At 41.9% G+C, this 16,136-nt stretch overlaps 1 protein-coding gene and 1 long non-coding RNA gene across 2 annotated transcripts; one reads left to right on the top strand and one right to left on the bottom strand.

Annotated features, from left to right (window-relative positions):
- The first annotated feature begins 3,793 nt into the window (after positions 1 to 3,793).
- LOC141776815 (E3 ubiquitin/ISG15 ligase TRIM25-like) lies at positions 3,794 to 13,886 on the top strand. The gene is made up of 2 exons (XM_074650627.1): positions 3,794 to 5,600; positions 12,155 to 13,886. Exons 1-2 carry the CDS (start codon positions 3,930 to 3,932, stop codon positions 13,694 to 13,696), a joined length of 3,213 nt encoding a protein of 1,070 aa, XP_074506728.1. The 5' UTR covers positions 3,794 to 3,929; the 3' UTR covers positions 13,697 to 13,886.
- LOC141776502 (uncharacterized) lies at positions 7,513 to 9,700 on the bottom strand. Its single transcript, XR_012595775.1, has 2 exons — positions 9,054 to 9,700; positions 7,513 to 7,987 (listed from the first exon to the last, which is right to left on the bottom strand). It is a non-coding gene; the product is annotated as an uncharacterized LOC141776502 (long non-coding RNA).
- Positions 13,887 to 16,136: the final 2,250 nt, after the last annotated feature.

The raw sequence follows: 16,136 nt of genomic DNA, 5'->3' as shown, positions 1-16,136 counted from the left end.
ACATCTCTTTCTTTATGTGCATTTATTTTGTTTTGTTGTAATACATGAGATTGATTTAAAGTGTGTATTCATCAAATCTCTTGGATTTTGGTGTAAAATGAATTACAAGAGCCACAATGAGGTGGATCACCAGACGGCACTGAATACTTCCAGAGAGAAGACAGGTGGAGCTACAGCTGACACAGATGAAGGCCTGATTACTGCAGGATGCAATCATCCAATAGGATGCTTCGTGTGTGTGTGTGTGTGTGTGTGTGTGTGTGTGTGTGTGTGTGTGTGTGTGTGTGTGTGTGTGTGAGTGTGTGTGTGTGTGTGTGTGTGTGTGTGTGTGTGTGTGTGTGTCTGGCAAAGCTGTATATAAAGTTGTTTCTGACACTCGCTTCTGTTTGACGTTGGTGTCGGCAGAGATGCTGGTTTCTGATTCAGTTTAACGCTCTTTGACTAAAGACAACAACATAGAAAGAGTCAAGTCTATGCAGTGTTCTCCTTTTCCAGTTTGTTCAGAGCTCCAAAGCCTCAAACACATATCTGTTGGGGTGGGAGAGCTTCTTCATTTCATTATCTGAGCAAAGAAAAGAAAACTAGAGCCCATGCTTAAAATGCTGTTAGATAACTGGGAGTTTGGGGAATTTCTTCCTACTGCTTTTTCTTTTCAACAAATCTACAATAATAGTGAGAATCCTGTAGTTCAGTGGTTCTCAACCTTTTTTGGGCTAGCGTCCCCCTATCCATTATCCAGGTCCCTTACCGCCCCCCATCAAATAAAATGTAGGCTAATTGTCTTCCTAAATATTAATGTTCATTATTATTATTATTATTATTATTATTATTTTTATTATATAGATTATTATTTATTCATATTCTCATTATATTATTATTATTATTATATAAATTATTTATTCATATTCTCATATTTTTTATTATTATTATTGTGTTATATCATTAAAAAAGCATGTGAATGGAATATATATTTATGAGTTTTGCAACAGTTATAAATTTGACATTCAGACTTTAATTAGGTATCACAAACATACTTGCTAACTTTGAGACCTTAAAAAAAGGGAGGATTTCTAACCCAAATCGGGAGGTCTGGGGGTCCGTCCCCCAGAAAAATTAGCGTTTCATAGACTTTGTTTCCTGCATTCTGGTGACTTTAAAAAGAGTGAAAATACCAAAATAATAACTTCACTGCAACTGCATTTTATGTTAAACTTTTAATTTGACCTTTAACTCCCAGGAAAGAAAACTGAATAATTGGCCCCTCTGGTGTGAACTTGAATGTTGTAAAAGTGTCAGACTGTCGGATGTGTGGATGGAGGGAGTTCCAGAGCCTGGGAGCAGCAGCCTGCAGCTGAATGCCCTAGCACCCATGGGTGCTGAGATGTGAGGTGGGGGTGGTCAGAAGACCAGCTGAGGATGAGTGCAGGGAACGGGCTTCTCTCACTCACCGAAGGTCCTTTCAGACACAACGTGACGACGCCACCACTGACCTCTGAAACACGTTATTTCTAACAGCGACGGCTTTTCACTGCACTGAACAAAGCTCAACTTCAGGCGCTGCTCGCTGTGGCAAGCTCAGCTTAAACATGAGCTCAAACTGAGCTGTGTCGTCAGCATAGACTGCTCTCTTCCGCTGAGAAACGACAGTTGGTGTAGCTCTGTTGTCGTCCGGGTGGAAACAGTAGGGACTTTACACGCTGTTCAGTTCCAGAAACAGGTAAAGATAACGAAAAGAAGAAAAAAAAAATGTGTGGAAATTTGACATAAATCGGGAGAAATACGGGAGAATTGTGACTCCGGGAGGAAACCGGGAGAAAACAATGAAAAACGTGAGTCTCCCGGGAAAATCGGGAGGGTTGTGTGTGGTTGGTTGCTCGACACTATGGGTACGTCCCAAAGCTCTTAATTTTCGTTTCCTCGCTCCTCGATCCTCGCTTGAACCGGAAGTTGTTCTGGTGCGCCATTTTGAAGACCGTCCCAAAGCCCTTATTTGTGCATCGAGGAGCGAGGATCGAGGATCGAGGAGCGAGGATCGAGGAGCGAGGATCGAGGAGCGAGGATCGAGGATCGAGGAGGCTTGCTGGAGGAGCTATGAGCGAGGATACACCAGTATATCCTCCACGGAAGTCTTTTACCGACCGACACGCCCCCTTATTGGATATCAGTTACTGATTGGACGCTGCTGCCGATCAGACTGATCTGATAACTTTACCTCTCAACATCACTGAGTTTCATACCGGAGTGAAAACAGATCACATATTAAACGTTTTATAGTTTAGTTGTCTTCTGATTCACCATCTAGTTATAATCTGTGTTAATTGAAGATCTGAGCAGCAGAAGGACCTGCAGTATCTCTGCTTCACACACTGTCAGTGAAGCAGCCTGACACTGAGAGGGGTTTATAATACCTGATGAACTGATTCAAAATAACTTTCTGCATTTTTTAGAATGATTTGTCTTTTCATGATCTGTTATTTCCCCCGTTAAATTTTAATTAATGAAACTATTAAAGTCAGAGAGAAAAGGAGAGTCTGTCTGTCAGCAACAAACACCTTTTACATCATTTATCCTCATTTCCATTCAGTCACATGAGGCTGATCATTCCTGAACGTCGGGTTTGATATGAGTTACATCATTTACATTTTCCATTTAGCCTAATAAATAATGTCCAGTGTTCAAAAAACACCACAGACATATTCTGGGTTATTAAATAATTAACTCACAATCAGAATATCAATAACTACAGACGCTAATAATGAATAAATAGTATAAAGAGCACTTGTCTTTATTAGTATTAGTACAGTTCAGACACAAACAGCTGTTAAAGCTGACTGACAGCTGATCCAGATGTGGTCAGCTGCTGCTGTCATCAGAAACGGACGTCGCTTCACGTGACGCTTCAGAGGAAACGACCGTCCCATGTCGCTTAAATCGTATTTCCTCGTTTCCTCTCTCCTCGCATGGTTTCCTTGCGTCTCTCCATGCTTCCCTGGTGGGAGGGACTAAGACGCAAGGATGAGACGCAAGTGAGGGAAACAGGGATGCAATTAAGAGCTTTGGGATGCAGCTTATGTTGCGTTCTCAGGAAGTCCGACAGCGGAACATCCCTCTTGTAAATGTGTAACCACGGCGATAACAGGCCGTTCACAGTGTGTCCTCGGAAGAAATTCATGCTTTCAAGAGGAAGAAACTCTTAATTTCCTCCACGGGTAATACCAAGGAAGAGAGCGTTCATTTTCCTGACTTGTCACAGTAAACATCTTGATGGTGAAAGTTTCTAGAGATGATCCTCTGACGTCCCATTCCAGTGAAGGCAGCATGTGGAGCAGATACAGAAAGCTGACAGAAACACTTTTTACTCAAAATTATATTCTGGATTTAACCTGTTTTCTACACAATCATTTGAAAGACTTTATCACATAAGTAAAAACTATTTGGGGATTTCATTCCTTCTACAGCAGTGATTTATTTTTTATTTTTCATCTGCTGTATCAGCATCATCAAACAGTATTTCAGGAAAAAAGAAGAGCCAATTCTGAAAACTGAGGAGCTGTCTCCAAACCCAGAGGTACCAAGAAGAGTTTACCTCCTAAAAGCTTATGGCTCCGGTGTTTTGAACTGAGAAATGATCTCTATATTATAAACAAACCACACGTATCTCTCTCTAACCGCTCCTCTTCCTGGAATGAAGCAAAGCCTGATAACTCCTCCCTCCTCTTCCTGCTCTCAAACACAGCAGCTCCACTCAGTCCATTCATTTCCTTGTTCCCTCCCCTTCAGATCTACAGTTTGAAGGAGGGTGTAACCAACATGGTGAGAGCTGATAGGCCCTATTCACTTCACAGACACATGCTGTTTAGGTCAGAGCTCAAACTAGTTTGACTTCTCAGGAAGTGAGACACAGACGGGTGTCGTCTCTGAGAGATGAAATGGCGCAGAAAGGAGTTCAGCTGGACCACGAAAGGTTCTCTTGTTCCATCTGTCTGGATCTACTGAAGGATCCGGTGGCTACTTCCTGTGGACACAGCTACTGCATGAACTGTATTAAAAGCTTCTGGGATGGAGAGGATGAGAAGAAGATCTACAGCTGCCCTCAGTGTAGGCAGACCTTCACACCGAGGCCTGTCCTGATGAAAAACACCATAATATCAGATTTAGTGGAGGAACTGAAGAAGACTGGACTCCAAGCTGCTCCTGCTGATCACTGCTATGCTGGACCTGAAGATGTGGCCTGTGATTTTTGCACTGGGAGGAAACTGAAAGCCTTCAAGTCCTGTCTGGTGTGTGTAATCTCTTACTGTGAGAAACACCTCCAGCCTCATTATGATGTGGCTCAATTAAAGAAACACAAGCTGGTGGAGCCCTCCAAGAAGCTCCAGGAGAACATCTGCTCTCGTCACGATGAGGTGATGAAGATGTTCTGTCGTACTGATCAGCAGTGTATCTGTTATCTCTGCTTAATGGATGAACATAAAGGCCACGACACCGTCTCAGCTGCAGCAGAAAGGACCGAGAGGCAGAGAGAGCTGGAGGTGAGTCGACTCAGCATCCAGCAGAGGATCCAGGACAGAGAGAAAGATGTGAAGCTGCTCCAACAGGAGGTGGAGGCTGTCAATCGCTCTGCTGATAAAGCAGTGGAGGACAGTGAGAAGATCTTCACCGAGCTGATCCGTCTCATGGAGAAAAGAAGCTGTGATGTGAAGCAGCAGGTCAGATCCCAGCAGAAAAGTGAAGTGAGTCGAGTCAAAGAGCTTCAGGAGAAGCTGGAGCAGGAGATCACTGAGCTGAAGAGGAGAGACGCTGAGCTGAAGCTGCTGTCACACACAGATGATCACGACCAGTTTCTACTCGACTACCCCTCACTGTCACCACTCAGTGAATCTACACACTCATCCAGCATCAATATCCGTCCTCTGAGCTACTTTGAGGACGTGACGGCGGCTGTGTCAGAAGTCAGAGATAAACTACAGGACGTTCTGAGAGAGAAATGGACAAACGTCTCACAGACAGTGACTGAAGTGGATGTTTTACTGTCACAACCAGAGCCCAAGACCAGAGCTGGATTCTTACAATATTCACGAGAAATCACACTGGATCCAAACACAGCACACACACAGCTGTTATTATCTGAGGGGAACAGAAAAGCAACATTAACGAGACAACAACAGTCTTATTCTAAACACCCAGACAGATTCACTACATTTTTTCAGGTCCTGAGTAGAGAGAGTCTGACTGGACGTTGTTACTGGGAGGTGGAGAGGAGAGGGGGAGGAGTTTATGTAGCAGTCGCATACAAGAGTATCAGGAGAGCAGGGGTTGGGGTGAATGAATGTGGGTTTGGACGGAATGACAAAACTTGGATGTTATGTTGTGACCAAAACAGTTATAGATTTTTCTACAACAAAGTCAAAACTCCCGTCTCAGGTCCTCAGCCCTCCAGAGTAGGAGTGTACCTGGATCACAGTGCAGGTATTCTGTCCTTCTACAGCGTCTCTGAAACCATGACTCTCCTCCACAGAGTCCAGACCACATTCACTGAGCCTCTCTATGCTGGACTTTTGCTTGCAGGTTGTGATACCACTGCTGAGTTGTGTAAACTGAAATAGACAGAAGTCATTTAAGGGTTCAATTCTGTGTTTTAACTCTTAAACTTATCTGGTGTCCATCATTGTTGCTGCAGAGCTGATTTTTCTTTTCACGTCTTCACTGCTCAGAGATCAGCTGTAAATCAAACATTACGGGCTCTACTTTGACCAAAGAACGTTTATTACCAAGAAGTGAAAGTCAATTCTTTATTCCATTGCAACGTCAGCGCCCAGCAGCAGACCTACGCTTCCGCCATTTTGGACTGAAAGCGACTACCAGACGCCAGTAAAACGTCCGCCTTCAAAGTGACGTACAAAAGTAAAACTAAATTATTTCTATTCTATTGTCACATTCTACCAAAACGGCCGGTGTTGAACAATAAAATATTATGAATTTAAGAAGCGTTTTCAGTCCAAAATGGCGGCAGTGGCTGTCGTCAAAAAAGCAGCAGAGTTGCGTCTCTTTGCTTCTACACTCTTTGCTTTGACATCTTCTCATGAGTTGTTCTGTAAAATGTGTGAATGTCTTCAGGTGGCGCTCCTTCCTGTGTCTGTTTCACTGCTCATGATGATCTTTGTTCACCTGAACTGATATTTCTCTGCATGAAAATGTAAACTTCTCTGTGCTCTAAATGTTTGATGAATATTTGTATATATATATATATGTGTGTGTGTGTGTGTGTTGTTGTTTCTCTTCCACTGCACGGGTCTTAAAGGAAGGTCTAGTGATTTATTTCTTATCATAGATATTCTGTTCTCACCACTTTTTGTAAAGATATCTAGAATCACATTTATTTGTTGGGCAGACTAAATGTTGTCGTCCAGATCGACGTACAAACGAGATACTGAGATGTTTAATGAAACTGTAATTATCATGATCATAATCAATAAGGAAATCATTATTCTCTGTTACATCGCTGTGATTCTGCTCAAACAAACTGATTGTGTGGATGAAAATGAATCTGTATGTGAAATCATTGTAACAAGAGTCATTTAACAGACTTTACTGATGGGATGTGTGAACAAACTGAAGGTTTCTATAATCAATAAACAAGAATGAACTAAGTCTTCTCTTCCTGTCTTTTTTCCAGGGTATCATACAAAGCTCCAGGCTGCTTTGGATCAGGATGACGTCCTGAAATTGAACCGTTTTGTCACAAATGCTTCAAAGTAGATCGTTAAATATGTGAAAAAAATGATTATAAAGCCATTTAAATATTTCAGGACAGTTTAGTTTGATAACTCCCTGTTGTCAGTCAGCTGTTTGTAACCAGTCAAAGAACAGAGTTTGTCATGAAATCACACCGGATCCAAACTTATTTGGTGTTCATGGTATTCAACCTCCAAATCACTATTCCAATGCATAGTCTGTTTATTTTTTTTCTCAGAATCATCTTGTAGTGTACCGTTTAGCTGTAAAATAAAAAATGTTTGTGACCCGGCAGCCATGTTGAGATCTGTTGAGGAAATACCAAGCACCGCCCACCAGCCGGAGCACAGCCAATAGGAACGCTCTCTCTCTCCGAAATGACCTGTGATTGGCCAAAGTCTCCCGTCACGGGCTAGATGTTTTAAAGCCTGTAAACAGAGCCATGAGGAGGAGCAGAAGTCTAGTTTTCTCTCAGAAGACTTAAATTATAATATGCTGAAAGGTTATTATGTGATTTTTGTGATGATGATGATACAAAAAAACGTGTTGCCTACTGAAGCCCTCAAACATGGAAAATATTGTTGATGTCTTCTTTTTAGTTACAAATTAAAACAGGGAAAAGCATAGTTTTCACATAAACATCTGTTTTAAACGTTTGATTCTGGTGGTTGTGAGGGTTTGTCTTCCTCTTGGGGGGGTGAATGTGTCTGAGTAGTACACGGAGCTCAATCCGTTGCAGGAAGAGAGAGAGAGAGAGAGAGAGAGAGAGAGAGAGAGAGAGAGAGAGAGAGAGAGAAAGAGAGAGAGAGACAGAGAGAGAGAGAGAGAGAGAGAGAGAGACAGAGAGAGAGAGAGAGAGAGACAGAGAGAGAGAGAGAGAGAGAGAGAGAGAGAGAGACACAGAGAGAGAGAGAGAGAGAGAGAGAGAGAGACAGAGAGAGAGAGAGAGAGAGAGAGAGAGAGAGAGAGAGAGAGAGAGAGAGAGAGAGAGAGAGAGAGAGACAGAGAGAGAAAGAGAGAGAGAGAGAGAGAGAGAGAGAGAGAGAGAGAGAGAGAGAGAGAGAGACAGAGACAGAGAGAGAGAGAGAGAGAGAGAGAGAGAGAGAGACAGAGACAGAGAGAGAGAGAGAGAGAGAGAGAGAGAGAGAGAGAGAGAGAGAGAGAAAGCACAAAGAGACCAGGGTTTCTCTCTCGTCTTCATTTGTGTCTCTGGAGAGCTTTCCTCTTCCTCCTCTTGAAGAAACAGCAGCACCTGCAACACACAAAGCATCATTAACAGACATGAAATCAATTGGGATGTGAGAGAGTGATCATTTTTCATTTTCATTTAAAGAAACACAGTAAAATGATTATGGTTTGATTTTTGTGGGGACCAAACAGAGATGTTTTCTTAAAGCGGCAGTAGGCAGTATATTTGTGTTGGCATCATTGGGCAAAAATTGCATAATAACCTTTCAGGATATTGTAATTCAAGTGTTCTGAGAGACTTCTGCTCCTCATGGCTCTGTTTTCAGGCTTTAGAAAATCTAACCCGTGACGGGAGACTTTGGCCAATCACAGGTCACTTCAGAGAGAGAGCGTTCCTATTGGCTGTTCATTCAACAGAGGCAGCTGTCAATCACGAACTCCGATCAGACGGTCAAACTAGGCAGCGCTGATGAAATATGAATCAATATTCTGTTACTGTGATGCCTATTTCTCTCCTCAAATGTTTTCAGAATCATCTTGTAGTGTACTGTTTAGCTGGAAAATGAGAAAGTTTGTGACCCGGCAGTAACGTTGAGATCATTTCTCATTTGACTTACTCATTGGAAATCAATTAACAACACAAAACAATAACACATATTGTCCAGAAACCCTCACAGGTACTGCATTTAGCATAAAAAACAGGCTCAAATCATAACATGGCAAAAAAAAAACAGCTGTCAGTGTGTCAGTGTGCTGACTTGACTATGACTTGCCCCAAACTGCATGTGATGATCATAAAGTGGGCATGTCTGTAAAGGGGAGACTCGTGGGTAACCATAGAAGGTGGGGAGAGAGCCTTGTGTCTAGTGACAGCCCATCAGGCGTCCAATGCTGGGAAGCGGCGCGTCCTCTCGTGATATAAAAACGCCTCTGTGGACACGTACCATAAATCTAAATTTGGATATTTTTGCTGTTAACGATTAAAAGAAGAGTTGCAGGTGTTGGCGTCCTCTTTAACCTGTGTGTGTGTGTGTGCGTGTGTGCGTGTGCGTGTGCGTGTGCGTGTGCATGTGCGTGTGTGTGTGTGTGTGTGTGTGTGTGTGTGCGTGTGTTTGTGTGTGTGTCCTTACTTGGTATCATCAGCCACCTCCACCTCTGCATTGGCTGTGATTGGTGCGTTGGAGTGTCCTGCAGTGGGGTCGTCTGTATTCAGCTCCCCATTGGTTGAACTCATCACCTGGAGGTGAGAAATGGGGGAGGGATGAGTACAGGCGTGCCAACGTCCGATATTGGTGGGACAACAATTTAAAAAGACTTGCATTACGTCCACACTAAGGCAGATACATCTGAAAACTTATGTGAAAAATGCACCAAAACAACTGAGAGGCAGATAAAAGTCTCTTCTTGTGAGAGCCCAGTTACTGTGCTGAGTCTCAGCTAGTTAAACGTCCATCTGCGTCCTGCTCTCCATCCTCACAGAGGACAAGACTGTTTTCAAATGTAGCCAGCTTAATGTGGACGTGGTCTTAAAAATAGTCCATAAGAGCTGTGACCTCCGGGGAAGCCTCACACCTCCACAGATACAGCCATTGTCAACATTCATTTTGCTGCCATGCAAAATAGCGACACCTCTGCGTCATGACTTAAAACAAAAAGCAACGACGACTTTGTGGCCTTGAAACTGTTTAACTTCACTCTTTAACAGCAGCCGCTCTGACATCATTCATATGCTAGTACAGTCCTGCTGCACCTGTTTTTAGTTCCTTTACACATTTCACCTATTTTACTTTTTCTTTTGAATATTTCCCATCCCTTCAGTGCGCCTGGCATGCCTGAAATGTGTTGTTTTTTTGTTTTTTTTTCAGTATCACTTTAACTGTGATTAGAGGTTACTGGTGACCAAGAAATGTATCCAGATTTCAAGCTATCTGTCAGTGTTACTGCTTTATTGGTTGTCATTCTACCATGAAGGCATGGGGGTGAAGTTTGACCCTGAAGTGACCACGCTCCTTTTATTTGATTTTCACATTTTTCTCAGGTTAAAAGCTTTTAAAAAGTAACCTTTAAAGATAAAGAGGTAAATAAAAACATGCCTGTGATCTTCTGACATCTGATCTCATCAGCTTGAACGCACCTTGGAAATCATCAAGAGTCATAAAATCAGTTTTCTGCAACATTTTGGAATATTTAGCGCCTATTTGGCCCTATTCGTCCCTCAGGGGCCAAAAAAGCAGCGACCCGACATCTATATCTTTTCATAACATATAAACCTACATCTGTGCCAAATTTGTTGCTTTTATCGCAAAATGCACAATTGTTACGAATATTTCAGCTTAGCTGCCCCAATATTACATGAGATTTTATTTTATTTTAATTTTTATTCTGTAAAATTTTTAATCTGGAAAAAACTTTGTATTTAAGTTTGACAAGTGTTATATAAATTATTATTATTATTATTACTACACTAGTTGCCTAGGTTACTTATCTCTACTTTCTTACGTAAAACGAAAAATTAAGCAGTAAAACAATGGCTTATGAGATTTCTTAAAAACAATCACTGCAGCCTCAGGAGTGTGTGTAATGTGTACTACTTAGTATGCTAGAAAAAAGATTTCTCATGTCCCTATATATAGTATGTCAAAATGCAGTATGACAAAGCTACCAGGATGTCCTACTACATCTGGTCACATTTTACAGAATGATTGCCAGCATGCTTTTCTGGCTGTTCTGACCCACAATCCTCTGCACAGCAGATATATTGTATGCATACTGCATGTAACAGTACGTACTTTGTAAGGGCAGCTGCTGTGTACTAAAAGTAAAAAGTAAAAGTATGTGATTTGGGGCGTAGTCAGTCGTGCTGCTCCTCGTCCTGGAATGAATCATAGCTTGATGACTCCTCCTTCCTCTTCCTGCTCTCAAACACAGACAGCTCGTCTCGGTCTTCTTATTTCCTTGTTCCCTCCCCTTCAGATCTACAGTTTGAAGGAGGGTGTAACCAGCATAACACATGATGATTACATCAGAGCTCAAACTAGTGTTGGTTCTCAGGAAGTGATACTCAGACAGTCGTTGCTACTGAGAGGTGAAATGGCGCAGAAAGGAGTTCAGCTGGACCAGGAAGCAATCTCTTGTTCCATCTGTCTGGATCTACTGAAGGATCCGGTGGCTACTACCTGTGGACACAGCTACTGCATGAACTGTATTACAGTTTTTCTCAATTGTTTACACACAAATACTGGTACTTGACACACAATGACCACAACATGTAACTCATGCACCAACCCCCTGAACCAATTCTGCTAAACTACAAGCACAATTCCTGCTTTACACTCAAATTGCAGTTCTAAAACACACTTTTTTCAGAACACTACACACAATTCTTTGCATTTGGCACAATTTTCATGAAGAAAATCTCGTTTTCACAAGGAACACACTGTCATTCAAAATTCTAAAGTCAATTGCCCTACTATGCACACTGACTCATCACATGGGCAAACACCTGTCACACAGTGTTACAATTAGCAATCAGTTGATGCTTTTCATGGCTGGATTCGACATGCTAAGCGATATTTCCCCCGCTGCTTGGCCAGGGCAAACATTGCTTGTGATGTGGATGAGGTGCTGTGGCCAGACCGAAACAGAAGAGAGGATGCAGCATAGTTGTTTTTCCGTTTTTTTTACTGTAACTGTATACAGTAAATTCTTCTGTTGTTTTGTATGTAGACCACTGTATGTGCAACTTTGTGTTGGTTGGGATGTACACTGTGTACATTGTTTTTGTGGGGAAAATAAAATATATTTGTTACCGTGTATTTGTGTGTTCTGAGTATAAAAACAATATTCTAAAATATTTTACAACACACTTATGTATGTACTGTCTTTAGTAAGTGTAACACTGAACAAAAAAAGGGCCTAAGTCATTATGATGAATGGAGAAGAAGTGTTTTCCATTCATCATAGTGTTTTACATTGAGCACATCAGTGTTCAACTGGTTCTTATAAATGTCTATTCATATGATGGTTTGTGTGTGTCATTTGAAAACAAAATACCATTTTGAGAAGAAATAACATTGTTTTGAATGTAAAGTTTAATTTTGCAGGAGAATTGCGGGGTTTTGCCCATTGTGTGTGTGTGTTTTTGATTTGTGTGTTTTGTTCTGAGAGTATGAGGCATGCTTTCAGAAAATGTGTGTAAACAATCGAGAAAAACTGTAAAAGCTTCTGGGATGGAGAGGATGAAAAGAAGATCTACAGCTGCCCTCAGTGTAGGCAGACCTTCACACCGAGGCCTGTCCTGATGAAAAACACCATAATATCAGATTTAGTGGAGAAACTGAAGAAGACTGGACTCCAAGCTGCTCCTGCTGATCACTGCTATGCTGGACCTGAAGATGTGGCCTGTGATGTCTGCACTGGGGGGAAACTGAAAGCCTTCAAGTCCTGTCTGGTGTGTCTGGCCTCTTACTGTGAGAAACACCTCCAGCCTCATTATGACTCAGCTCCGTTCAAGAAACACAAGCTGGTGGAGCCCTCCAAGAAGCTCCAGGAGAACATCTGCTCTCGTCACGATGAGGTGATGAAGATTTTCTGTCGTACTGATCAGCAGTGTATCTGTTATCTCTGCTCTGTGGATGAACATAAAGGCCACGACACCGTCTCAGCTGCAGCAGAAAGGACCGAGAGGCAGAGAGAGCTGGAGGTGAGTCGACTCAACATCCAGCAGAGGATCCAGGACAGAGAGAAAGATGTGAAGCTGCTCCAACAGGAGGTGGAGGCTGTCAATCACTCTGCTGATAAAGCAGTGGAGGACAGTGAGAAGATCTTCACCGAGCTGATCCGTCTCATGGAGAAAAGAAGCTGTGATGTGAAGCAGCAGGTCAGATCCCAACAGAAAAGTGAAGTGAGTCAAGTCAAAGAGCTTCAGGAGAAGCTGGAGCAGGAGATCACTGAGCTGAAGAGGAGAGACGCTGAGCTGAAGCTGCTGTCACACACAGAGGATCACGACCAGTTTCTACTCAACTACTCCTCACTGTCACCTCTCAGTGAATCTACACACTCATCCAGCATCAATATCCGTCCTCTGAGCTACTTTGAGGACGTGACGGCGGCTGTGTCAGAAGTCAGAGATAAACTACAGGACGTTCTGAGAGAGAAATGGACAAACGTCTCACAACCAGTGACTGAAGTGGATGTTTTACTGTCACAACCAGAGCCCAAGACCAGAGCTGGATTCTTACAATATTCACGAGAAATCACACTGGATCCAAACACAGCATTCACACTGCTGTTATTATCTGAGGGGAACAGAAAAGCAACATTTATGAGACAACATCAGTCTTATTCTAGTCACCCAGACAGATTCACTCATTGGGAACAGGTCCTGAGTAGAGAGAGTCTGACTGGACGTTGTTACTGGGAGGTGGAGTGGAGAGGGAGAGGAGTTGATGTAGCAGTCGCATACAAGAGTATCAGGAGAGCAGGGGGGGTGAATGAATGTTTGTTTGGATACAATGACAAATCTTGGGCGTTATATTGTGACCAAAACAGTTATATATTTTGGTACAACAATGTCCAAACTCCCGTCTCAGGTCCTCTGTCCTCCAGAGTAGGAGTGTACCTGGATCACAGTGCAGGTATTCTGTCCTTCTACAGAGTCTCTGAAACCATGACTCTCCTCCACAGAGTCCAGACCACATTCACTGAGCCTCTCTATGCTGGACTTTGTTTTAATTATTATGATACCACTGCTGAATTGTGTAAACTGAAATAGACAGAAGTCATTTAAGGGTTAAATTCTGTGTTTGAACTCTTAAACTTATCTGGTGTCCATCATTGTTGCTGCAGAGCAGATTTGTCTTTTCATGTCATCACTGCACAGAGATCAGCTGTCAATCAAACATTACGGGCTCTACTTTGACCAAAGAACGTTTATTACCAAGAAGTGAAGGTCAATTGTTTGTTCCATTGTCACATTGTCAAATTCTACCAAAACGGCCGCTGTTGAACAATAAAATATGAATATAAGAAGCGTTTTCAGTCCAAAATGGCGGTGGCGGCGGCTGTTGTCAAAAAAGCAGCAGAGTTGCGTCTCTTTGCTTCTACACTCTTTGCTTTGACATCTTCTCATGAGTTGTTCTGTAAATGTGTGAGTGTCTTCAGGTGGCGCTCCTTCCTGTGTCTGTTTCACTGCTCATGATGATCTTTGTTCACCTGAACTGATATTTCTCTGCATGAAAATGTAAACTTCTCTGTGCTCTAAATGTTTGATGAATATTTGTATATATATATATATGTGTGTGTGTGTGTGTGTGTTGTTGTTTCTCTTCCACTGCACGGGTCTTAAAGGAAGGTCTAGTGATTTATTTCTTATCATAGATATTCTGTTCTCACCACTTTTTGTAAAGATATCTAGAGTCACATTTATTTGTTGGGCAGACTAAATGTTGTCGTCCAGATCGACGTACAAACGAGATACTAAGATGTTTAATGAAACTGTAATTATCATGATCATAATCAATAAGGAAATCATTATTCTCTGTTACATCGCTGAGATTCTGCTCAAACAAACTGATTGTGTGGATGAAAATGAATCTGTACGTGAAATCATTGTAACAAGAGTCATTTAACAGACTTTACTGATGGGATGTGTGAACAAACTGAAGGTTTCTATAATCAATAAACAAGAATGAACTAAGTCTTCTCTTCCTGTCTTTTTTCCAGGGTATCATACAAAGCTCCAGGCTGCTTTGGATCAGGATGACGTCCTGAAATTGAACCGTTTTCTCACAAATGCTTCAAAGTAGATCGTTAAATATGTGAAAAAAATGATTATAAAGCCATTTAAATATTTCAGGACAGTTTAGTTTGATAACTCCCTGTTGTCAGTCAGCTGTTTGTAACCAGTCAAAGAACAGAGTTTGTCGTGAAATCACACTGGATCCAAACTTATTTGGTGCTCATGGTATTTAACCTCCAAATCACTATTCCAATGCATAGTCTGTTTATTTTTTTCTCAGAATCATCTTGTAGTGTTTAGCTGTAAAATGAAAATGTTTGTGACCCGGCAGCCATGTTGAGATCTGTTGAGGAAATACCAAGCACCGCCCACCAGCCGGAGCACAGCCAATAGGAACGCTCTCTCTCTCCCGTCACGGGCTAGATGTTTTAAAGCCTGAAAACAGAGCCATGAGGAGGAGCAGAAGTCTAGTTTTCTCTCAGAACACTTGAATTATAATATGCTGAAAGGTTATCATGTGATTTTTGTGATGATGATGATACAAAAAAACGTGTTGCCTACTGAAGCCCTCAAACACTGGAAAATATTGTTGATGAAAAAACCCTTAAATAAAGATCAGCTTTTATTTTGTTTGGTTGTTTTTTAATGGAGATATCAGACTTTCCATCCTCCAACCCAGAGAGAAAGAGGAACAAAAAAACAGAAAATTAAAAATACAAGTTATTAAAAAAAAAAAAAAAAACATTTTGAGGAACACACTCCAAACTACTAAACACAAACTTTTTTAACTCAAAAAGACAGAAACAAAAAAAAAAAAATTGTAGACAGTCTTCTTTTTAGTTACAAATTAAAACAGGGAAAAGCATAGTTTTCACATAAACATCTGTTTTAAACGTTTGATTCTGGTGGTTGTGAGGGTTTGTCTTCCTCTTGGGGGGGGGGGGTGAATGTGTCTGAGAAGTACACGGAGCTCAATCCGTTGCAGGAAATAGACCAAGCCGCTCAATGTGTACTTCCTTTGACCCGAGGGAATAAAAACTTTATAGACTATGTGCGAGAGCTGCATCTTTTTGTCCATGAAGTCTCTTTACGATGAGCTCGAGAAAGTGTGCAGCGTGTTTGTACATATGTGTGTGTGTGTGTGTTTTGTGTGGTCCGACAGTCTCGATGCTTCCCATCCTTTTGTTGTCCATCTCCACAGAAATACACTCCTCTGAACCAGTCAGTAAGGAAGAACAAAAACAACATAGCCAGAAACCAGCTGAATCCAGTCTGTCAGCCAATCAGTCTATCAACTGTGTGTTTGTGGTCACTTGTCCCCCCCAAGCAGTTTGTGTTGATCCAGTTTCAGTTTGTGACCATAAATACACGAAGACTCCACCGCTGGTACAGCTAGTCCACAGTTAAAGCTCCGAGGTGGAACAGCAAACGCGTTACTGTCTGTCTGCTCATTCCAGAGCAGCGAAAACCAGTA

The sequence above is a fragment of the Sebastes fasciatus genome, chromosome 11, assembly GCF_043250625.1.
Source record: "Sebastes fasciatus isolate fSebFas1 chromosome 11, fSebFas1.pri, whole genome shotgun sequence".
In the NCBI taxonomy this organism is placed as follows: Eukaryota; Metazoa; Chordata; class Actinopteri; order Perciformes; family Sebastidae; genus Sebastes; species Sebastes fasciatus.
This window is presented reverse-complemented; position numbering and strand designations above follow the sequence as displayed.

Excerpts from the sequence above, each read along its gene's own strand:
- LOC141776815 (XM_074650627.1), top strand. The coding sequence starts at position 3,930 with ATGGCGCAGAAAGGAGTTCAGCTGGACCACGAAAGGTTCTCTTGTTCC. Across the intron at positions 5,601-12,154 it reads CTGCTGAGTTGTGTAAACTG|GGAGAGGATGAAAAGAAGAT; the intron begins AAATAGACAGAA and ends AGCTTCTGGGAT.